This window comes from Anopheles bellator, chromosome 1, assembly GCF_943735745.2.
Source record: "Anopheles bellator chromosome 1, idAnoBellAS_SP24_06.2, whole genome shotgun sequence".
Classification (NCBI taxonomy): domain Eukaryota; kingdom Metazoa; phylum Arthropoda; class Insecta; order Diptera; family Culicidae; genus Anopheles; species Anopheles bellator.
Genome location: NC_071285.1, coordinates 26312595 through 26333470, shown reverse-complemented (window position 1 = coordinate 26333470; position 20876 = coordinate 26312595). Strand labels below are relative to the sequence as shown.

Genomic DNA, 20876 nt, shown 5'->3' with positions numbered 1-20876 from the left:
CATACTTTAAAGAACAACTTTGTATCCGAAAAATAGGTGTAATTGGGGGCCACACGAAGCGTAAAAGAAGGTTTCACATTAAAGATTAATGTCAAATCCTTTGTGAGTATTTAAATAATGGCCGGTTAATAAGACGACAGAAATTAAGAGCAATGAGTTTTGCTTGGAAGAATTTTTAACGCAGTTTTTCTTTGAAAAGGCAAAACTAGCCATTCAAAGGAATGGAAGGAAACATCTTATGTATGTCACTGCCAAGCAATGACAAGCAAAACCTAACCGGAAGAAGAATCGAATGAAGAATCGTCGCTTATTAACGAGGTTATCTCGCAACTCGGGTTATTAATGCAGGAAGAGTTTAATTGCAAATAAAGAAATGAAAGGCAACCAGTTCAAAAACTAGCTTATGATTTGTTTTATTTTACACGCATTCGCTTCGGTGTTTCATTCCTCGCCATCTGATGCTTATCACTAGATTATTTACTGATTTAACGGTCACCTGTTGTTCGGTTTTAACGTTGTGATACAAAAGGAATTAACGACCTCGACAATTACAAAACATTCTTCTTAACCCTTCTGACCTGACATTATTGATTCCCTTCCTGTGAGAAATACACATGCAAACTACCCATAGTTCATTCGCAACGCACAAGAACGCGGTTAGTGAGAAGGTTATTGAAGGAAACCAAAATCACGCAGCGTATGGCATACAGTATTATAGTATACAGTATTTTACAGATTTCTCCTAACGGCGTAATATTATGGAATCCTGAAAGGTACTACCAGATTTTCGGTGTGTACAACACTGATTTCCGATACAGCTACATTTGCCTTTTGTACCATGCTTTGGATCTGAAATGCAAAACACAAAATGAAACTTGTTAATTTGAAACCCTCATTACGAATACAGTGTATGTCTTCGAAACATACCATACTCATATCCTCCGTCGTTATTGGAAGTGAGGCTAGCACCAATTCTGGATTCGGTATATCTCTGAGTAAGCTACCATTTTCTCCCTGATTCGGGTGGTTCACGTTATTCCATTGTTGTTGCAATCTTTGCGTGTAGATCCGAATACGATCATTGTATTCACTGGCCTCTAACTTTTGGGTATCTAGAGCAGCTACATCGATGATGTTCCTTGGAATAGACAGAAGTTGGAATACGTCCATTGGAGCATGGGAAAGACTTTGGCATCAAAAAATCTTACTCAGTTGTTTCTTGGAGAATTTTTTCCAACGCTGACTGTTCGTCCTTCTTTGGCACCGAGTTAGGATACTCCTGAGTGAATATTTCAGTGTCAGTCCGACGAACGGCAGGACTGTTACTCACGGGGTCTGCCAGCAAATGTGTGCGTTCGTTTGGTTCATTTCCCTAAGCATGGGCGATACGATCCGTTTTTTAACACAATGCAAGAAATGTAATTACCAGTCCAACTAACCTGGGCGGATGAGTCTTCCTGGCAAGTAAAGCATCTGGAAGCATAGTGCAGCAGAGACCGAACACACTCCATGGTTAGATTGTCAGAGTTCTTTTGCTTCAATTTACACACTTTACGGATGAAATTTTAGACCAAACGTAGAGAAATATTACTGATTAAGCTGGTAACACTGACACAATAAGAAAATTGGTGATAACAAATCGTCCGATCGCTTCGAAGCAAGAAAGGCACCATCAAAGATATTTGACACATCAACCCACTCTGCAGTATTTTGTTTTGATTAAGAAGTTGTAGTTGAAAGTAGTGTGTTGTTTCGTGGTGAATTTATGATTCCTGGCGTAAATGGTGAATTTCGTGCCCTTACTGGGGAGCTACATGAGGCGTAACGTAATGTTTTTGACATTACAGATTGATGCCAAACTGCTGCGCCTCTGTCAAAACGTTGACGGGTCGGCCAAGGCGTAAACCCGAGCGTAAATACTTTTTGCATACGCCTTGCTTACAAACAAAGGTTAATTTAAGTTCTTATTTGCTGGTAAAGCAACAAAATCGAAACAAACAGAAAAAAATATTTGGAAATCAATTTATTTCTCTTCTATTTCTATTTTCTCGGACCAAAAACACGTTTGACATTTCGTTTTTATATTTTTGCTGCCACACGAAGCGTAAACGATTTGGCATTACAAATTTACTTTACGCTAGTTTTCACGCCACATGTAGCCCCACAGTAAACTTTTTGTTTTCATTTTTCAGTTTTTCATTCAATGGTTTAGTTTTTCATTATAATTTGTCTAAATCTTAGTGTAAGTGAAATCAACCGAACGCCGCACATGAAAAACTGATAGAAATAATAAATAAAAACAGCATAATAGCATATGAAATAATAGCATAATAGCATATGCTATTATGCTATTATTTCATATGCTATTATGGCATTAATCTATAATGTCAAAAACATTACGTTACGCCTCATGTAGCTCCCCAGTTACAGTTCTTACACGCACACAAAAAAGTTTACACGCACACAACTAAACAAGGTCACCCGGTTTGCATCTCTCAAATTAGAACATACTTCGCCATAACGTTCAAATTTTTGACTTTCCAATATGAACAACTCAAAATTACAGTTTTTCTGTTCGACGAAAATCGTACTTATTTCACTCTATAGTACATATTACATGTATTCTATAGTAAAGAATACATGTTGAACTATCTACAACAATAGACTACGGACTTTTGCGAAATTGATATCGATTTGTAATTCGATATACATTCGACGGAATCGTCAAATCGGTTGCGATCGACTAGCTTTTAAGTGAAAAATATGCACTATCTAACATAACACCTTCATTAATTACATTTTTGTTATCAAGTATTGATTATGTACTATTCAAATTGTATCGTTTTTGATATATTTAATATGATATTGTGTGTAAAAATTTGAAAACGGTAAAGGACACCCGTGCGTTCAGTGTCATATTTTTGCGTCGTAATCTTCCAGTACGAATGAGAACTGTTTCAAAGAATTTGTAATGTTAAGGGTTTTTCGAATATGTTTTTCCCTATTTTGTTAACAATATTTTATTTGTAGTTTCCCAATAATTCATTAAATGGGATATATAAAATAATTCAAGCGATTTCCAATGGTTTACTCGTTTAATCACTTAGCCGAAGGCGTCGATTCCTGAAGGCCTGGTGCCTGTGACGGCAATGAAGTTTCAAGGGATGGAACTGTTACACGAAATGCAATAAAAATATAAAAGTAAAATAATACTTTTGGGTCCTTTCAATACACAAAATGAACTAGGTACATTTTGCAATATTTTAATGTTGTACGGCATACAGAAGTCAAATGTCGCAACATAAACTTATTGGAAGGAAAAGGTACTGCGTAATGCAAAGCCGATCCAGTGAAAGAGTTTTGCGTATTAAAACTTTCTTTTCTTATTTCTTGTTACTTTTATTAAGCAATTATTTTCAAGTAAATAAATATGTTACTATGGGGATTTTACTCTAATTTACATAAGTTTAGTTGTTCAATACACTAACAAAAATGATAAAACAATATTCGAAACGTAATAATGATGCTGAATGTATTGGTGAATATTTGCAATGTTGGTATAACGTTTAAGGTAAATTTGTGTAAAGAATTAATATCCATTAGAACAAATCTCCAACACATCTTGTTAAATTTATGAAATAATACTATCAAGGTAAAGAAATGGTTTTGAATCATAAAGTCTTAAGAAACCCGATTTCAATCATTTGGCCCTCAAGGTTTTATGGTAGCTGTACATTCGTTTCAATTTAGGGAGGATCGAACAATGAAACATACTTTAAAAACAATAAACAAAAAATCTTTCTTTAGTTTATGAAAATGTGTGAAAATGGGTCATTGTATCAGTGCACTAATTTGGAAATCATTCATGCTTCGGAACCATGTTGACCTTCACTATGCAGTATTCTAAGAAGAATATTCTCAGTCACAAAACGAGTAAAGTATTGGATACTGTTAGAAATCTTTCATTCATCTCATTTTATGAATGATTTAGCTGTAAAATTCACAATATTTTAAGCAAAATACAGAAAAGATGGCATAAAAACACTTTGCTTTACGAATTATTTGAAACAACAGCAATCCGGACTGGGCGATTGCGTCGCAAAAATATGATACTGAACGCACGGGTGTCCTTTACTGTATTCAAATTTTTGCACTCAAGCTCATATTAAATATATTGAAAATGATACATTTTGAATAATACATAACCAATACTTAATAGCAAAAATGTAAATAATGTGGGTGTTGTGTAAAATAGTATATATTTTTCACTTAAAAGCTACTCGATCGCAACCGATTTGACGATTCCGTCGAATGTATATCGAATTACAAATCGATATCAATTTCGCAAAAGTCCGTAGTCTATTGTTGTAGATAGTTCAACATGTACTCTGTATGGTAGAATGCTCATAATATGTATCATAGAGTGAAATAATTGAGATCTTCGTCGAAAAGTGAAACTGTAATTTTGAGTCGTTCATGTTGGCAAGTCAAGAAATTGTGCGTTATGGCGAAGTATGTTCTAATTTGAGAGATGCAATTCGAGGGATATTTTGGCGGCATTCTCCGGCAAAGTCTACTAGTGTTTGTGAAATCCGACGTAAACAGCTGGAAACAACAACAAAACAGATATAGCAGTGAAATACCCTCATCTACGGAAAGGAAGATAGTTTGATGAAAATTATGGCAGATAGTGTGGCTACAGTAGCAGCCCCGGCGGCGGTGCCAGTGGCCAAGTCAGCCAAGAAGGCGAAGGCAGCCTCCGCTGGTTTGAAGAAGCCGAAGAAAGCAGCGACGCATCCGCCAGTAAACACCATGATTGTGGCCGCCATTAAAGCCTTGAAGGAACGCAACGGATCTTCTCTGCAGGCGATCAAGAAGTATCTGGCCGCGAACTACACCACCGATGTGGCCAAGCTCGCTCCGTTCATCAAAAAGGCACTGAAGACGGGCGTGACCAACGGCAAGCTGGTGCAGACGAAGGGCAGTGGCGCATCCGGTTCGTTCAAACTGTCCGCCGAGGCCAAGAAACCAGTCGCCGAGAAGAAGAAAAAGGCAGCTGCTCCGAAGAAGAAGCCTGCCACTTCTGGTGACAAGAAGAAAACGGCGACGAAGAAGCCGAAGGCCGCTGTCGAGAAGAAGAAAGTGAAGAAGGCTGAAGGAGCGAAGAAGGCGAAAACGGCTGTTGCCGCGAAAAAAGCGAAGCCAGCCGCAGCCAAGAAAACCGCGCCGAAGAAGTCAGCCACTCCGAAGCAAAAGTCTACGAAACCATCGAAGAAAACGGGAGCGACCAAGCCGAAAACCCCGAAACCAAAGAAGGTTGGAGGTGTCGCGAAGAAACCAGTAGCAGCTGCCAAGAAACCCGCCGCGGCCAAGAAGTAAAGCGTGTTTTGCGGTAGACGCGGTCGAATCGAGAATTTCCCATCGTTCTGTAATTCGCACAACAAACCCCAACAGTCCTTTTCAGGACTACAGAATCTATAAGAGAAAGAGCATTTTGGAAACTTTGACTTTATTTTCAGCACTTGCATCAAGCGGCAGTTACATTACATCCTACAGTAATTATGGGTCAACACATCACAAAATCACATAAATTATGTTGTTTGTGTCATTATTATTGAAACGGATAAGTATTTACTGGTACAATGGAATTACTTTGCCGGGTCGTCGAAGCGCACCAGCATAAAGTGATTTCGTGTTTACGAGTCAAATCAAACTAATGTAGTTCCTTTTGTACAAAACATTTCCCTGACAAGCAAACGCTTTGGAGCCGCCATTGGAGTGAATTGTAAATCGTAACGAAATTGACAAGCAAAAACTTGTAAAAATCTGGTATTCGTTGTACAAAACAATTTGCTCGCAAGTGCTTTCGGAATGGCTAACAGGCTCTTTTACGGACAGCATAAATAAATCTGATCGTTTAATTTCATACATATATATTATCATACCGAACCGATAAGGTAAACACACTGTGACAGAAAACCGTGGTTAAAGAACGACGAGGTTTCAGCAACAAGTAGCTGTGCGAAAAGCTCCCTAAATTCACGTTTCACCTATCAATACCACCTGTACTGGTAAGTTGCAAAAACACTGACATGCTATAAATCTTCCATTGGACGAAGAGCATTCTCCTTGACCGTTGTGGCTAACGGATGTGTATTGCAGTAACATTCCATTTGCTCACGCTAATGCCTGGAAAGATGGAAAAGGGCTTCACTCCTTAAAACGAAATTCTATGCTAAACGAAACTATGTTTTAAGACGTTCTCTCTACACCAGTGTACACGATGAAGGTTTACTACGTTAGTTACTAGTTACTAGGTTGGCTACACTACGAAAAACATTAAATAAAACTGCATATGTTGACGTTGAACAGCGTTCTTTCCAATGGTACTATTCGAATTGCCGAGGTATCACGACGACCCATGCCCCGCTCCTTCCTCCCTTAATCGATATCATCGTCGTCGTCGGAGATGGTGTACTTCTTTTGCGATCGCTTCCTACGCACCGGTGTCGCTTTCTTTGCCGAAGCCGACGCGGACGAGTTCGGTCCCTTAGAAATCTTCAGCTTCATCTTCACACTGCCACCTTCCTCGTCCGATTCTTCTTCCTCTGTGGAGGTTGGTGTCGGTGGTCAAAAAGTAAAGAAAATCAAAAACTTGTGATTAGTGGTGTAAAATAGTAGACATTGCTTCTTGGGCCGATCCACTCGCCCCTTAACTGACCTTCTTCATTCGATTCCTCCTCTTCGTGGCTGTCGAGGATCTTCGCTTTCGCGTTCGAAAACACCGACTGCAACTCGAGACTGTCTTCGTAGATGAGCGACGCTTCCTCGTTGTACGTTTGCGCGTTCTGGCACAGCAGGAAGAAATCGTTTTCCAGATCCGCAAAGTCGACGTACTTTGCTTCCTCGATGCGATTCAGTATCTTCTTGATGTCTATCGGTTTTTTGATCACCTCGTAGTAATCCGGTAGATCGCGACGGGACGGTAGCTTGAGGAACGGCTTGCTCAGCACCCGCTTGTCCGCGTCTGTGTACTTGATCACCGCCTTTAGCACCTTTTTCATTTGTTTTTTGATCTTCGGATCGGTCGTGCCCTTCTTGCGCTTCGTCACCGTAGAAATGATGCTCTCGTCATCGGAATCATCACGCCCTCTGCCACCCTTCCGCTTGCGACCCTTGCGCTTTTTCTCGCGCTCTTCCTCCTCCAACTCTTCATCGAAGTCAGCCCCATCGTCAATGGCCTTCAGCCATTCCTTCTCTGTCAGGCTATCGGTGTAGTCCACCTCCTTGCGCTGGCGGGATCCACGCCCCAAAATCGAAGATGTTTCTTCCTCGTAGTCCCACCTGTCCACCTCTTCGTCGTCTTTCGAGAGCCACTCCGGCAACTCGCCTTCGTCCAGCAACCGCGGTTTAACCTCTTCTGCCCGCCGTTCGGCGTCCATCTTTTTGAACAGCTCGAGTTCATCATCCGAGCGCGAGATCATCAGATTGATCATCTCATCGTCCGGGACTTCGTTCTCCTCTTCCTCGTCCATCTCATCCTGGTGCAGGATGCTCTGCAGGAATTGCTGTCGTTCGCTGCCAGTCGACTTTTGATCAAACATACCGGCCTGGATGACCTTTTCGTCCATGTTGAGCTTGTAGCGGGCTGCTGCCAAAATGCGCTCCTCCACCGAGTTTACCGTCATCAGGCGCAAAACGCGCACCTCATTGCGCTGCCCGATTCGATGGGCTCGATCCTGGGCTTGAAGATCCTGGTGAGGATTCCAGTCCGAGTCAAAGATCACGACCGTATCGGCCGTCTGCAGGTTCAATCCCAGGCCACCGGCTCGCGTTGACAGCAGAAACAGAAAGTAGTCCGAATTCTTCGAGTTGAACTTCTTCAGCAGATCGCCGCGCTCTTCCGACTTGGTCGTACCATCCAGCCGCAAGTAGCCAAATCCACGCCACGATAGATAGTCTTCGATGATTGTCATACACTGCGTCATTTGACAGAAGAGTAGCACACGGTGGCCGGTCGCCTTCAGTTTCGGTAGGATGCGATCGAGCAACTCGAACTTGCCGGACGCCCGGTACAGATCTGGACCCGTGACCGTGCCTTGCACACCGATGTGGTCGCAATATTTCTCCTCGATGTGCTGGAACATGAAAGGATGGTTGCACAACTTGCGTAACTGCATGATCGTGTTCATCAGGGCCTTCGCGCCGCCCTTGCCCTTGTTGCCTTTCTCCGAGCCATCCGTCAACAGGACACCCTTGCTCTGCATGTGCTTGTACAGCACCCGTTGAAGTCCCGACATGTCGCACTTGATGATGTACTCAACCTTATCCGGCAACTGTGACTCGACTTCCTTCTTAAGCCGACGCAACAAGAACGGTCGCAGCACTTTGTGCAGACGGCGAATGATGAGGATCGTTTCCTCTTCGTTCAGCTCCACCTTTTCGCCGGTCGTTGCAAACGGTGCGTTGAACCACTGCTCGAAAGTGGAGCACGATTTGAAGATCGACGGCAGCAAGAAATTGAGCAGGGCCCACAGCTCGGGAAGCTTGTTCTGGAGAGGCGTGCCCGTCAGCAGCAACCGGTGCGGAGCGTTGTAGTGTGTATTTAGGACCTGCGTCAGCTTGCAGTGGTGATTTTTCATACGATGACCCTCATCGATAATCATGTACTTCCACGAGATCTTCGCCAGCACCGCTTTGTCCTTGATAACGTACTCGTAAGTCGTCAACAGCACGTTGAACTTGGTTGCCTTCATTTGGTTCTGCACCGCACGCCGTCCCGCGGGTGAACCCTTGTAAGCAACGACGCCGACGGCGGGAGCCCACTTTTCAAACTCCAGCACCCAGTTTGAGAGCGTAGACAGTGGCACGATCACCAGGTATGGTCCATTGTTTTTCTTCTTCTCCATCAAATACGTCACGAGGGCAATTGTTTGGATCGTCTTGCCAAGGCCCATCTCGTCGGCCAGGATGCCGTTCAGGTTGTTGTTGAACAACGATACCAGCCATTCGAGCCCCTTGATTTGGTACTCCTTCAGCTTGCCGTTCACAAGGATCGATGCTTGCTCCGTGACCTTTTCGTGCACCGTGTGGGCAATACTGTAGTACGTTTGCTCCTCCGTTTTGTACTCGTCGTCCTCGACCTTTGCCTTCTGGATCACTTCCTTAGTCTTGGCCTCATCATTCAGCTGCTCTTCTGCCGTCCGTTTGCGGCCACCCTCGGCATCGTCGTCGTCATCTTCTGCGTCACCGTCGAGGATCACGTACTCCCAGCCAGGGTGCATCTGCAGCCAAGTGTGGAGGTCACGCAGGAACGGTGCTTCGTCGCCTGTGAGCGTCTTTCCCGAGGAAGTTTCCATCACCGCCACCCGACAGTCTGACGCCTCACAGTGCTCATCCAGGTGCTCGATGTCGCCGCTCTCGAGGATGTGGCGCTTGAGACGCTTCTTGCGCTGCACCTCGTCATCCTGTTTCTTTTTCTGGTCCACCTTGTGCTGCTTCACCATCTCGGTGAGGTTGCTGATATATTCGTCGGTTTGCGACAGAAGGAACGCTAACCGCTTGTCCTTCTTCTGATCGATAAGCTTCCGGTAGCCTTCTTCGTCCTCCGCCATCAGCCGCCGCATACGTTCCTTCTCGATGCGCTCTTGCTCTTTTTTCTGCTCCCGTTCTGCATTAGCGTGATAGTTCATCACCGCCTTGTTGAGGCGGCCTAGTTTCGCGACGTTATTGCGATGGTACTCCTTGAAGTCCTTGCCGTGCTGCAGGACTGACGCCAGAAATTCTTGATGCTTCTGCCGACGTTTGCGTTCCGCTTCAAGTTTTTGCTGTTTCTCCAGCTTCTCGGTGGCGCGTGCCTCACGCAACCCTTGTCGTTTAGTGCGCTTGTAAGCCTTCACGTTGACCGCCGTCTCGAGTGTCGTATCGCGGCGGGTGCACTGCACGATCTCACTGCGCAGCTGACGTTGGAAGTTCAGAACGCGCAAGGCGCGTAGCTCGATTGCCGCCTGCAGTCGCAAATCTTCCGCCATTGAAGCGGGCAAGTTCGTTAGCTCCTCCATTCGCAGTGCAATACGGGCCGCAACACGGTTTTCACGCTCCTGTAGTATTGTGATTGGATCAAGCCCAACGGGTTTGGCCACCGTAGTTACACGGTTTTGTTTCGGCATCGGTTGCATCGTCGGAGCGGGAGCCGCAGGACGAGGACCGGGACCACCAGCCGGGCCCTGCGAGCTCGGTCGTGCTGGTTGTCCGACGTTCGGATGCATTTGTTGTTGTTGCTGCCCTGCGTGTAGATGCTGTTGGATTCCCGGATGCTGCTGCTGTGACTGTGGCTGATGATGCGGGCCGTGAGGGGGTCCCTGAGGTGGTCCACCCATGGTCATGCCCGGCAGCGGGCTTTGGTTAGGTGGCATACCTCCGCTGCCTACCGGTGGCTTTCCTGGTCCGTGGACGTCGGGCTGTTGCTTTCCTGGCGGAACCCCTGGCTGCATGGACGTTGGGGGAACTCCGGATTGCGGGGGACCTTGTTGCGATTGCTGCGAAAGTCCTTGTTGCTGCTGCTGCTGCTGGGGACCTTGGGGCTGCTGTGGAGGCTGCTGCTGTGAAGCGGCCTGAGAAGGCATGCCTGGTTGCGGCGAAGGACCTCCGGTGGCTCCCGGGTAAGGGCTGGCCGGAGGCGTGGGACACTGCGGTGGTGTACCGTCGGACCGTTGAGCCAAAATCTGCGATGCCAGCTGCTTGGTGATCGGCTGGTGGCGCACGATTAGCCGATAAGCCATAATTTGTCCCCGTAGCTGATGTAACTGTGAGGCATTTAGATGCTGTTGCTTCGAATTGGCCCGCAACGCTAGCAGCTGAGAGTAGCGTGGATCCTCTTGCAATCCTTTCTCTTCCATTGAATCGATGGCTCGCTGTAAGGCGTTTAAATTCTCCTGTCCAGGAGGCGGCGGTGGTGGTGGAACGGCACCTGGCATCATGTTTGGCGGTGCCCCTGGTGGGCCACCCGGAACACTGCTTGACTGCATCGGTACCGGTGGCGGTGGACCCTGAAAAGTTGCACAATTGTGCCATTCAAGAGCAAAATAGATAATGAGGAATCAAATACAGGTTTGCCACTCTATAAATTTGTGTAAAAAATAGGGATCTATTGTTTTCCTTCTTATGCTAATTTGTTTAACATTTTATTGGGAATAGAATTTCTTTGAAAGTGTTAACATAAACTAAAGTTATTTGCAAATCAATCAAATTTGCAAAGGGTTGTGGGACAAATGCCCGACCCAATTATGCTGAATTATTCCAGCTGATAACGTTCTGAGAGCGAAACGTCAGATTAATCTGTCACTTTTACGTTTCACCAGCACGCAACGCAACTCAAGCGGAAACAATCGGCACTTGTTTAACTGTTTACTTTAGTTTTTGTGGTGTACCTGGAGAAAACTTTAAAACTCAAGAACAAGCACGATATAATTAAGGGGATGCGAATTGCTGATTAGTAAGATACGCTCCTCAATGTCGCACTATCATCCTTAAGCCGTATTTACATTTGTTATCGCACGCATACCAACACCGGTACATGTTTACAGCGAAGCGGTCGGTATGTCAGTGAGACAGTGATTTGAGGTTTTCTGCAAGCTCAGAACACACCGATCCGCCATTGCAGCAGGTTAAAGTGGGCTTCATTTGCACGGTATCTCAAATAGCGCGGCAGCACGATGTGTGACGATAGTGAGATAAAAGAGGCCTACGAGTTGGCCGTTAAGCTGGTAAAGGAGTGCAACGAAATAGTGCTCGAAGGATACCGAACCGCTTCGAAGCGGGTTGAGGTGAAGGGTAAGCATTGGGATCTCGTGACCGAGTACGATCGACGCGTGGAGGATGTGCTGATTGCCGGAATTCGAGCGCGTTTTCCGCATCACAAATTTTGCGCCGAGGAATCGTCAGCCGGGACGACGCTCGGGGCGGGCGAACCCACATGGATCATTGATCCGATCGATGGAACGGTAAACTTCGTTCGTGGTATACAGTTTACATGCATTTCGGTTGCATTGGTGGTGGCGGGCGAGCTGCAGATCGGAATCATCTCGAATCCGGCCGGCGATGAACTGTACACCGCCATCAAAGGCCAGGGAGCATTCCGGAACGGAACACGCATAAGGACGCGCCGTTCGGAGCAGGTGAAAGAAGTCGAATTCATGCACCTAGGTGTGTGCTTTCTCTAACCGATGTTTCGTTTCTGACATTGCAGCTCAAAGATGCCTTGGTAGGACACGAATTTTCAATTGGCAGCTACGAACCGATCCGGAATGCTCTTTTCGAGCGCGGAAAACGCTTCATCGTTGAGTGCTTGGGATTACGAGCGTTCGGGTCAGCTGCCCTGTCGCTGGCGTACATCGCTAGTGGACAACTCGATGCGTACAGTATTCAGTTTCTCAAACCGTGGGACATTGCCGCTGGAGCACTTCTGATAACGGAAGCCGGAGGAATCGTGATAGGCATTACGGGCGGGAAGTACGATATCATGAAGCCGGATATTATAGCCGCGTGCAGTGAGGTATTGGGTCAGCGGGTGCTTCAAATCATTCAGGAGGTGGATCGCGATCTTCAGTGTTCAGAAAAGTAACCAGTGCGTGACGAAGGCAAAAGCATTCCATAACTATCGATCAATGCACCCGATGGTTTGCGTATTTTTAAATAATATAAAAATAATAACCTACTAAAAAAGGATTTTAAATTGTGCAATGAGCACATCAGATACTTACCGCGTTCGGTGGAATCGCGTGTCCCGGATATCCACCCGGTACCATTCCCGGCGGCATCGGTGGACCCTGTCCCGGGTGACCAGCCATTCCCGGGTGTGGCGGAACACCGTGTTGACCCATCGAAGGATGAGGGGGATGTTGAGGCATATGCTGGGGCGCTCCTGCGGGGGGCATATGATGAGGAGGTCCACCTTGGCCGTGACTTGGCGCTCCCTGGGGTCCACCCGGTGGCGGTCCATTCATGTGTGATGGATGGGGCGGTGGTGGTGGGCCGTGCGGATTGGGAGGCTGTGCGTGAGGCGTTGGTGGCCCTTGCATGGGCATGTGTGGACCGGGTGGGGGTCCTGGTTGCGGGGGGACGTGATGCCCTGATCCGGTCTGCATGTGGGTCGGTCCCTGGCCCTGCACCGCATGGGGCGGAGGTGGGGGCGGCACGGATTGGTATGGACTGTGTGGTGACGGAGAAGGCGCCGGGCTCTGGGAGGGAGGTCCCATTGGGCTTGGTGCTTGCGGCGGAGGCATTGGGCTATTTTGCGGCGTCGGGCTAGCCATCTGTCTAATCGTTCAAAGCAACTTTGTCAAACGGCCACGCAAATTCACGCTTTTCCAGGGTGCGTCGTCCGATCAAACGCCGTGTAACACAAATACAAGAGAACAATTTTTTCTTCACGCTCTCCGAGAGCTTCGTTTGCGATAGAAAATGGCTGCCAAGCTGAAGTGATTGCACTACGCGACACCAACAAAGCACAGCGACGTTGATAGGGCCACCTGGCGCCTCGCGTTTCAACGGCCACAACCGAAACACTTGGCGTGGTGGGCCGCGTCCTTCAGCACTTGTTTTGTAATGGTTTATGCAATTTTGAACGTTAAAACATCTCGACAGCGTACTGTCGCCAAGGCTTCCGTCATCATGCGGGCTACTCGAATTATGCACAAGCTTCTTTTCTTCCCGATGCCGCATCAACGTCGCGTGACAGTTGAGTCAGTGTTGCCAGACGAACGTTTAGCGCTTCTGCTGCAGCGCGCTCGAAATAGGAACTCGAAACACGCATAATGGGTCGCGTGGTGTCATTTTCATACTGCACAAAGAATTGTTATTTCGTGTTTTGTTTAGCTGCTTTGTGGTTGTTTTTCTATTGGCAATCGCCTTGGTTACATGAAGATCGTGTCGAGATCACGAATAAAAAATAGCTATAGGAAAAATACATTTAACGGGAGCGGCGAAATAGCAGATACATTTTATTGTAGTTGTTACACCTATCGGCTTGAGATGTGTTTTTCAAGTGTAGATATATTTTTGCCGGTCCACACACATCGAGCAACGGCGAACCCCGTTTAGTCTTTTCGTTCAACTCCGTACCGGTGTTGTTCCTCGTATGTTCTGCTTAATCCAACCATCAATTACGCAAACTAAAAGCTACAACGCGTGCTGGCAGCGCTCCGGGGCAGAGACTTTACAAATTGGTTCCCCGCGTCCGTGGCACGTCCTGGCTTATTCATAGATATCCTCTTTATCAGCAATGTACTGAACGATGTCAGCAGGTCTGAAAAGCTTTTCGGCATCACCATCGGGGATTTCAAAACCTGAAACGAATGACAGCCACACAAAGCCAAATTTAACCTTTAGTTACTGTGCGGGTCTCCAAAACGTACCAAACTCGTCCTCCATGGCCATTATCACTTCGACATGATCAAGCGAATCCAAACCGAGGTCGTTGATGAAGTGTGACTCCAGGGAAAGCTGCAAAACAGAGTGAAGCGAACATAAGACCGATTCAACGAATGTACCTGTTATGGCTGTTTCGGGGGCGCAACAAAAGCAATCGCTGGCAACGAGACTACAGCAAGGTGTCCACCAAAATTCTGTGCATTATTTCACTGGTTGCGGCAAAACAGTGAGTCAACATCTACAGCAACACAGCAACAGAACGTACCTTCTCCGGATTTACTTTGTCGTACAGCTTAAGCACCAGCAGGACTCGCTCTTTGATCAGCTGAATAGTTAGCGGTTCCTTGGCACTGTACTTTCTGACTATCTCTAGTTGCCACCGACCGCTTTGCTGCTTACCGGTTCGCGGTAGCGACCGAAGGGACGCAAGGGAAAGAAAGAAAGGAAAACAAAACTTATCAGACGACTTTGAATGCGCACCTTGTCAGCCGAAACTTTATCGTAGGCCCCGACAACTTTCAGCACCCGCTGCTTTATGTCATCAGGTGTCGGCTTTGAAGCGAAGAGTCTCAATGGGCCCCTTACATTTAGCTGTGGCAAAGGATCACGCGGAAAATGGTGTTACATAAATAGTGCAAGACACCGATTGAACAGAACAACAAGACTCGGGGGTGCTTTCTAACCTCAAACGGGGACAGTCGCAGCAAGGAGTTTGGGGCCCCGGCGACTGTCAAAAACTTCTGATTACACCGATCGTTCCGAACGATGGTGGCGGACGAGACTGACCGCAGCACCACGCGCATTAGCGACGTATTCCGGCAGGCCAAACCGCGTACACTATTCACCAACGATGCCATTCCGACGGGGTTTTGCGTTTTCCGTTGGCAGTTTCGCTGAAGTGCAACCCGAAAACTATCGCGAAAACTTCGCAACTCGTTTAGCCGAGCAATGAGTACAATCTGATTGCTGCTCTAGATCAGTTATGTAAGCTGAGACATTGTCAGAAATTTTAACTGTCAACATGGTAGGGGTGCTTGCTAGAAAGGGTTGCCTTCTATTTTTTTTGTGCGCTTGAATAATCTGAGATTTTTAAATTCGAAATAGTATAGTTTTCGCTTTTTAAATATGTGGTACAATAATCTACGGCAATGATAAAATTATTGGGAAAGGTTCGGCTGAAAACCTTTGGAACACTTAAAACATGATATGCAACTACATTAAACCGGAAACAGATAACGTGAACGTTTACTTATAAAGCTCATAAATTATCAATTCTGTCATCAGCTTTTAACGAGGAGCTAGGCAGCTAAAGACGGAACACAGGTGTATAACTTTTAAATATATTAAAGAATAACATTGAATCAACACTGATACAATTTCGGAATTTTTTTGTAGTTTATGTTCGTGTAAATGATAAAAAAATGAAGTAGAAATGAAAATTTGTATAGAGAAAGAACATTGTCGCATCTAGAATGCATAGAATATTTAAAAAAATCGAAAGTCTGAATAAAGTTTATTTTGATTGCTGCTCATTACTCCGTAAATACGCAAATGCAAAAGTAGTAACTGACCTGAACACAAAGGAAAACATGATGTGGAGCAAAACGGAATGTAAAGTATTTTGCCCTCTCTAGCCCGCTAATTACTAACGCTGTTAGTAAATGTGTGGCTTGCACGCTCCTAATCATGCATGATTTAGTAATGTAATGAACTGAGAAAAACTGCAAAGTAACTGCGCGTTTATAATACTGCGAGGAATTCCGTATTTTCGTATCTTTGCGCATCAGAATCGAGTTTCAGCTTTTTTCCGCACAGTACTGCTTCATCGGCCAGATGCGAATCGTTTCGAGTGGGATCGTCTGCTGGTCCTTTGAACTGCAAAAACCACAACTCCTGCACCATATGCTGCAGCCCCGGAATCGCTTTTACTTGGTCGAGCAGCTTCGGGTACTTGCATATTACCTTCATGCAATGAAATCGCAGGCTGTCCTCGAACGAGGCCGCGTTGATGAGCTTCATGGAAATTTTTGAAGCCGTGCACGAAATCATCGGGTAGATTTGAACGCCTTTGTTCGTCGGGATTCCAGCGTAAGCGCGACCTAACGTGCGTCGGTTGAGAAAGTACTCGAGTGTGCCGCGGAACATGTCGACGTAAACACCGATGATACGGCCCTGGCTGTATTTGCTGCCATAGTACTTAAAATGTCCATTGTGCTGTGCCAGTCCGCGGTAGGAGTACCCCCAGGACTGATCATCTTGACCGAGGACACTGGCGAATGTAAAGCAATGCTGAAGTAGATCCACCTTATCAGTGCCGATCCCGATCATCTAAAGTAGAGAAATATCGGACATTGATATCAGTACCACATTTTCTTTGACAACTTTACTTCAATCAAAACACGCCGAGATTATTGGATTAAGCTAATAAACCGATTATCAACATAGGAGCGGTAGAATTTAATCTAACATGGACAGGTTGGAACAAACATAGATTACCCGTGTGGCAAATGATTCGCAAAGGGAATGATATCATTTGAGGAGAGCATTCGGTACGCCGTAGTCACACGTGTAGAATCAGACCTAAAGTCATGCAAGACAGTGTGAAGAAAATGAAATGCGTTGCAACCATCCTAGTGATAATCGGGCTGATGCAGCTACCAGGTATCACAGCAAGGGCACGGTGTGATGGAATAGCTGGTGGAACATTGCTGCAGTACGATAATCCGACCGAGTGTAATCGCTTTTACGCCTGCCAGCACGAAACCGACCACGAGTGGCTGTGTCCACCGGGGGAATTTTTCAACCAAAGAAACCAGCAATGTGAGGCTGCATGTAATTCTGCCGATGCAAGTAAGCAGTATACAAAAAGATTAACTACGTTTCATACACTTCGATGGTAATACATTCTGTATATGCCGCAGATCAATGGTGTGCTGGATTGCCGGATGGTCTGTTCATTCGGGTGCCACCGACGGAACCTCCGAACTGCCAGAAATACTACACATGCTTTGGCGGCAACATGTTCGAGCACCTGTGCCCTCCTGGATTTCTGTTTTCCCAGCTTGACCAGTCCTGTGGCAACAATGTAGCGGAATGTTAAGAAAACAGACACACAAATGAAAGCTGATTTTTCAACGAACAAAAATTATGAATGATGAATAAATGGTAAGAGAATGGTGAATAATTATGAATGATACGCTAGAACGGTAAACTGTTTCGATAGTATAAGACCAAACTTTTAATTAAAATTTATATTACATTATACGCTCGACGCACTATGTTTCAAACAAAAGAAGGCAGATACAGTAACTGTCTGAAATGTGCTTTGATATCAAGTCATCAATCACGGCATTGCATAAAAGATCCCATTTAATATTCATCAAAAATAGAACCCGTGAATTTGCACCGGTATCGTGCGGTAGATACAATAAATGACTGTTATCGATTTTGGTGGTTTTATCGACTAGATGATCCGGACTTTGTGGTAAAAAAGTGCGCCGATAGACGATAAGAGTTTGGCCGTAATACGCACAACTCTAACTCGACTAACGAAAACCTGCCAAATCAGTACATCTTCAGGGTTTTTGAAGTGCGCATCAATGAAAGGTAGCTGCTAGGAAATCTTTTTGCTTATTCGATTCCGTTTTCATTGCTATTTTTGATATTAGGTCTTTTTATAGGGGCAACTGGAGTGGTGTTGCTACTTTCTTCGGTGAGTGCGTTCTTCTGCGACGGTATACCTGGTGGGATGAAAATACGTTTTCCCCTACCGGAAATATGCAACGAGTACATCGCGTGTCACCATGGAACGGAACACGAATGGCGGTGCCCGAGGGGCAAATTCTTCAGTCAGAGAGCGCAGCGCTGCGTAGATGCTTGCGATGCGACTGAATCGATCAACATTTGCGTAGGACTTGCCAACGGAATTCTACTTCGGCCTCCCCTGCCGGACTTCCCATTCAACTGTCGGCTCCACTACGAGTGCATCGGAGGAAATATGATCACACGAGAATGTCCACCCGGTACCTACTTCTCACAGCTGGCACAAGGTTGTGGCTCTGTCAGGGAAGAATTGTGCATACCGGACTAAGAAAATGCGAGTCCGGGTGCAACAATCTCTTACGTCACTTGGCAGTATGTGGCCAATCGGCAATAAAATACTAACCTATCGGTAACACTAACATGATCCTACTTACTATGTCCGTGCCGGAGAGTGGTGATAAAATCTTCAGTTCCCAATAATGATGCTGACCGCGTGTTAACGGTTCGTTGCTACGAACGACGGAGGTGCCTTGGCTATAGATGGGATGAAAAAGAACCTCGGAACCTTTCATATACGGAGGGCTTGGCACATTGCATCGTGGATCGTGTGGAACGGTTTCCCACATCCAATCGACGCGGGTGGATGTGTCCTCGCCGCAACTGCATTGTTGGACTTCTTTGGCAAAAATACTGAAACGCTTCCCCAACGGGTATTCGCAGCGACAGAATGGCTTGGAATAGTGTTCGTGGTTGGACGTGAATTCGCTTCCACTCCGGGTTTTTGTGCCGTGCGACATTTCGGTGGTAACCTGCGGCGACAAAGAAAACGCAATAGATGTACCAGGTAATGAAAAAAAGTATGTTCTACGTGAAAAGATGAGTGTGGATGAACAAAAAGTGAACATTGAAAATGTGACTCTACAATTACCGTACCACAACGTGATTTCAGAGATAAATAATTCTAGTTCAACTAAGTATTGGAAGCGGCTTTACTTGGGAGAAGTGACGCATCTCTTTGGAATCACTTTGGGCTGTTAAGTATCTCATTGGCGTGTGGTAATTACGGTTCACAGCATCACACATTTAATTTCGAATGTTGATAATCGTAGAATGTACTTTTTCTTGAGCTGACGGAACATATGAGACGAACAAACATAAATAAACATTAGCAGAGAGAGAAAAGCAAAACAGCCGCTGCGTTTTGACAGTTGCTTGCCGTGCTGCTCGAATGCGTGCTGCTCGAAATAATCACTTGACACTTTTAATTTGAAGGATGACAAATCTAGTAGTTTGAAAAAGATCGATAACCCATTTATTTTTTAGATAACCCTCTTAAGATCTGAAACCTTTCACAAAAATATATGAAACACAGAATATTATCAGATTCAAACAACCTTAATTGAATGGTTTTCTACTGAGACCAATGCTGCTCGGCCTCACTGTTTTAAGCAGATTTGTTTGAACTATGCAAGTTATCCTTATAAAATTAATGTTTGTGTGTCATAATCTTTTTCACTCAGACAATGTGTTTGCCCCCCAATTTTACGCAAACAACACGCGAACGAGGGCGCCGCTGCATCTTTTTTTCGCATGCCCTGGTGACTGCGCGGTCAGTTCTTCAGTTGGGCAGAGAGGTGGTGCATTGATCCATCAGCTAACAAACAAGTTTGTCTAAGAAATACGACCGAGCTTTCCTTAATTTTCGACCGAGTACCGTTATCAGGTATAGGGTATAACAAAAATTTGCACTCTAATTAAATTTTGATAAAACGTATTTGAACTCTTATTGATGTTTTTGCAAGAAGGGAGAAGGGAGTACGCAGTACAAAATATTTTCCCCATGTTTATAAGTGATTTAGTTGCACGACACTTTTGTTTCGTATCGTTCGTCGCAGACTGGTTAGCTTTGTCAATAGTGATCACAAGCTCTGTAAATTCGGCACCACATGATCCGTGCTCAATCAACCCTGACCTACAACGTTTCACCCTTTAATCTAATGGTCACACTTTGGAGGTCATTCTAAGCCGGTGATGACACGTGGTTAGTTTTTGAAAAACTGTCGGCTTACTTGTGCACTGTATTCCAGAAAACGGCGGTCGCAATTCTAGGCCACTCACACAGCTCGCTTCCAGATGCGTTCAGCGGTTGTGTAATGGAGATAAGTTCGCACCCAGCACAAGATTTGCGACCGACACCAAAGTTCAAACTTATTGTGCAAACTTTGATAAGGCTACTCAACCAGGAAACGTGGTCTATGATTGACAACGAGTAAGAGTCACGGAGAATGGACGTGCACTTGAGCGTACTTGCATCGCTTAGCTGCCGATGGTGCTACCGCGCGAGAACGCTGCTGAATACTAAGACTAGTAGTTATTTCACTTGATGGTATATATAGCTGATTATTGCGTACGTAAGCACATCTCTCGCGTGAACCGAACATTATCCGACGCCACCAGCCGGTAGTGGAAGATCGGTGTACATTAAAAATATTACAGTTTACACTACATTTAATTTCTACAGTGAACACGTGTCGGTATGTTAGTGTCTCCCGGCGATAGTGATAATAGTTGCAAACAAGACTGACGAACAGGAGAGAAATGCAGTAATGTGAACATCGCGGATTACGTCGCGATAAAAAGTGTTCAACTGAACAATGTGGGAACATTTAAACTGAACATTTGCT

At 45.4% G+C, this 20876-nt stretch overlaps 7 protein-coding genes across 11 annotated transcripts; 3 read left to right on the top strand and 4 right to left on the bottom strand.

Moving 5' to 3' along the window:
* Positions 1-427: 427 nt before the first annotated feature.
* On the bottom strand, positions 428-1662 carry LOC131216612 (uncharacterized). The gene is made up of 4 exons (XM_058211147.1): positions 1440-1662; positions 1209-1372; positions 928-1138; positions 428-849 (listed from the first exon to the last, which is right to left on the bottom strand). The coding sequence occupies exons 1-4, from the start codon at positions 1509-1511 to the stop codon at positions 757-759; spliced, it is 540 nt and encodes a 179-aa protein (XP_058067130.1). The 5' UTR covers positions 1512-1662; the 3' UTR covers positions 428-756.
* Positions 1663-4648: 2986 nt separating this feature from the next.
* On the top strand, positions 4649-6347 carry LOC131216431 (histone H1-like). The gene has a single exon (XM_058210921.1). It carries the CDS (start codon positions 4672-4674, stop codon positions 5377-5379), a length of 708 nt encoding a protein of 235 aa, XP_058066904.1. The 5' UTR covers positions 4649-4671; the 3' UTR covers positions 5380-6347.
* On the bottom strand, positions 5528-13313 carry LOC131216427 (ATP-dependent helicase brm). The gene is made up of 3 exons (XM_058210914.1): positions 12762-13313; positions 6722-11048; positions 5528-6608 (listed from the first exon to the last, which is right to left on the bottom strand). The coding sequence occupies exons 1-3, from the start codon at positions 13311-13313 to the stop codon at positions 6442-6444; spliced, it is 5046 nt and encodes a 1681-aa protein (XP_058066897.1). The 3' UTR covers positions 5528-6441.
* LOC131216430 (uncharacterized) lies at positions 11650-12683 on the top strand. The gene is made up of 2 exons (XM_058210919.1): positions 11650-12176; positions 12248-12683. Exons 1-2 carry the CDS (start codon positions 11715-11717, stop codon positions 12620-12622), a joined length of 837 nt encoding a protein of 278 aa, XP_058066902.1. The 5' UTR covers positions 11650-11714; the 3' UTR covers positions 12623-12683.
* Positions 13314-13974: 661 nt separating the features above from the next.
* On the bottom strand, positions 13975-15397 carry LOC131216432 (acyl carrier protein, mitochondrial). Of its 2 annotated transcripts, none has more exons than XM_058210923.1 (4): positions 15114-15397; positions 14911-15021; positions 14415-14502; positions 13975-14345 (listed from the first exon to the last, which is right to left on the bottom strand). In XM_058210923.1, exons 1-4 carry the CDS (start codon positions 15285-15287, stop codon positions 14254-14256), a joined length of 465 nt encoding a protein of 154 aa, XP_058066906.1. In that variant the 5' UTR covers positions 15288-15397; the 3' UTR covers positions 13975-14253. The 2 variants fall into 2 exon arrangements, with proteins under 2 accessions (XP_058066906.1, XP_058066905.1); XM_058210922.1 differs by lacking the exon at positions 14911-15021 and adding an exon at positions 14696-14821.
* A 527-nt stretch (positions 15398-15924) lies between these two features.
* LOC131216428 (SPRY domain-containing SOCS box protein 3) lies at positions 15925-20543 on the bottom strand. Of its 4 annotated transcripts, none has more exons than XM_058210916.1 (3): positions 20500-20543; positions 18627-19001; positions 15925-16758 (listed from the first exon to the last, which is right to left on the bottom strand). In XM_058210916.1, the coding sequence occupies exons 1-3, from the start codon at positions 20503-20505 to the stop codon at positions 16171-16173; spliced, it is 969 nt and encodes a 322-aa protein (XP_058066899.1). In that variant the 5' UTR covers positions 20506-20543; the 3' UTR covers positions 15925-16170. The 4 variants fall into 4 exon arrangements, with proteins under 4 accessions (XP_058066899.1, XP_058066900.1, XP_058066901.1 ...); XM_058210917.1 differs by having other exon boundaries at positions 20262-20537; XM_058210918.1 differs by lacking the exon at positions 20500-20543 and adding an exon at positions 19126-19342.
* On the top strand, positions 17029-17530 carry LOC131216433 (peritrophin-1-like). Its single transcript, XM_058210924.1, has 2 exons — positions 17029-17280; positions 17352-17530. Exons 1-2 carry the CDS (start codon positions 17040-17042, stop codon positions 17528-17530), a joined length of 420 nt encoding a protein of 139 aa, XP_058066907.1. The 5' UTR covers positions 17029-17039.
* Positions 20544-20876: the final 333 nt, after the last annotated feature.

What these genes read in the sequence shown, in the direction of transcription:
- LOC131216612 (XM_058211147.1), bottom strand. Translation starts at nt 1,511, where the DNA reads ATGGAGTGTGTTCGGTCTCTGCTGCACTATGCTTCCAGATGCTTTACT. An exon ending in ATTCTCCAAGAAACAACTGA is followed by an intron (nt 1,139 to 1,208) that starts GTAAGATTTTTT and finishes GTCTATTCCAAG; the next exon opens with GAACATCATCGATGTAGCTG. An exon ending in CGACGGAGGATATGAGTATG is followed by an intron (nt 850 to 927) that starts GTATGTTTCGAA and finishes TTTGCATTTCAG; the next exon opens with ATCCAAAGCATGGTACAAAA.
- LOC131216431 (XM_058210921.1), top strand. Translation starts at nt 4,672, where the DNA reads ATGAAAATTATGGCAGATAGTGTGGCTACAGTAGCAGCCCCGGCGGCG.
- LOC131216430 (XM_058210919.1), top strand. Translation starts at nt 11,715, where the DNA reads ATGTGTGACGATAGTGAGATAAAAGAGGCCTACGAGTTGGCCGTTAAG. An exon ending in GGACGCGCCGTTCGGAGCAG is followed by an intron (nt 12,177 to 12,247) that starts GTGAAAGAAGTC and finishes CTGACATTGCAG; the next exon opens with CTCAAAGATGCCTTGGTAGG.
- LOC131216427 (XM_058210914.1), bottom strand. Translation starts at nt 13,313, where the DNA reads ATGGCTAGCCCGACGCCGCAAAATAGCCCAATGCCTCCGCCGCAAGCA. An exon ending in ACGCGATTCCACCGAACGCG is followed by an intron (nt 11,049 to 12,761) that starts GTAAGTATCTGA and finishes GCAACTTTTCAG; the next exon opens with GGTCCACCGCCACCGGTACC. An exon ending in GGAGGAATCGAATGAAGAAG is followed by an intron (nt 6,609 to 6,721) that starts GTCAGTTAAGGG and finishes CAACCTCCACAG; the next exon opens with AGGAAGAAGAATCGGACGAG.
- LOC131216432 (XM_058210922.1), bottom strand. Translation starts at nt 15,287, where the DNA reads ATGGCATCGTTGGTGAATAGTGTACGCGGTTTGGCCTGCCGGAATACG. An exon ending in ACAAAGTAAATCCGGAGAAG is followed by an intron (nt 14,503 to 14,695) that starts GTACGTTCTGTT and finishes TCTGTTTTGCAG; the next exon opens with CTTTCCCTGGAGTCACACTT. An exon ending in GGCCATGGAGGACGAGTTTG is followed by an intron (nt 14,346 to 14,414) that starts GTACGTTTTGGA and finishes CATTCGTTTCAG; the next exon opens with GTTTTGAAATCCCCGATGGT.
- LOC131216433 (XM_058210924.1), top strand. Translation starts at nt 17,040, where the DNA reads ATGAAATGCGTTGCAACCATCCTAGTGATAATCGGGCTGATGCAGCTA. An exon ending in ATGTAATTCTGCCGATGCAA is followed by an intron (nt 17,281 to 17,351) that starts GTAAGCAGTATA and finishes TATATGCCGCAG; the next exon opens with ATCAATGGTGTGCTGGATTG.
- LOC131216428 (XM_058210915.1), bottom strand. Translation starts at nt 19,275, where the DNA reads ATGTGTGATGCTGTGAACCGTAATTACCACACGCCAATGAGATACTTA. An exon ending in AGATGCGTCACTTCTCCCAA is followed by an intron (nt 19,002 to 19,185) that starts GTAAAGCCGCTT and finishes TTGTCGCCGCAG; the next exon opens with GTTACCACCGAAATGTCGCA. An exon ending in CACTCTCCGGCACGGACATA is followed by an intron (nt 16,759 to 18,626) that starts GTAAGTAGGATC and finishes TCTCTACTTTAG; the next exon opens with ATGATCGGGATCGGCACTGA.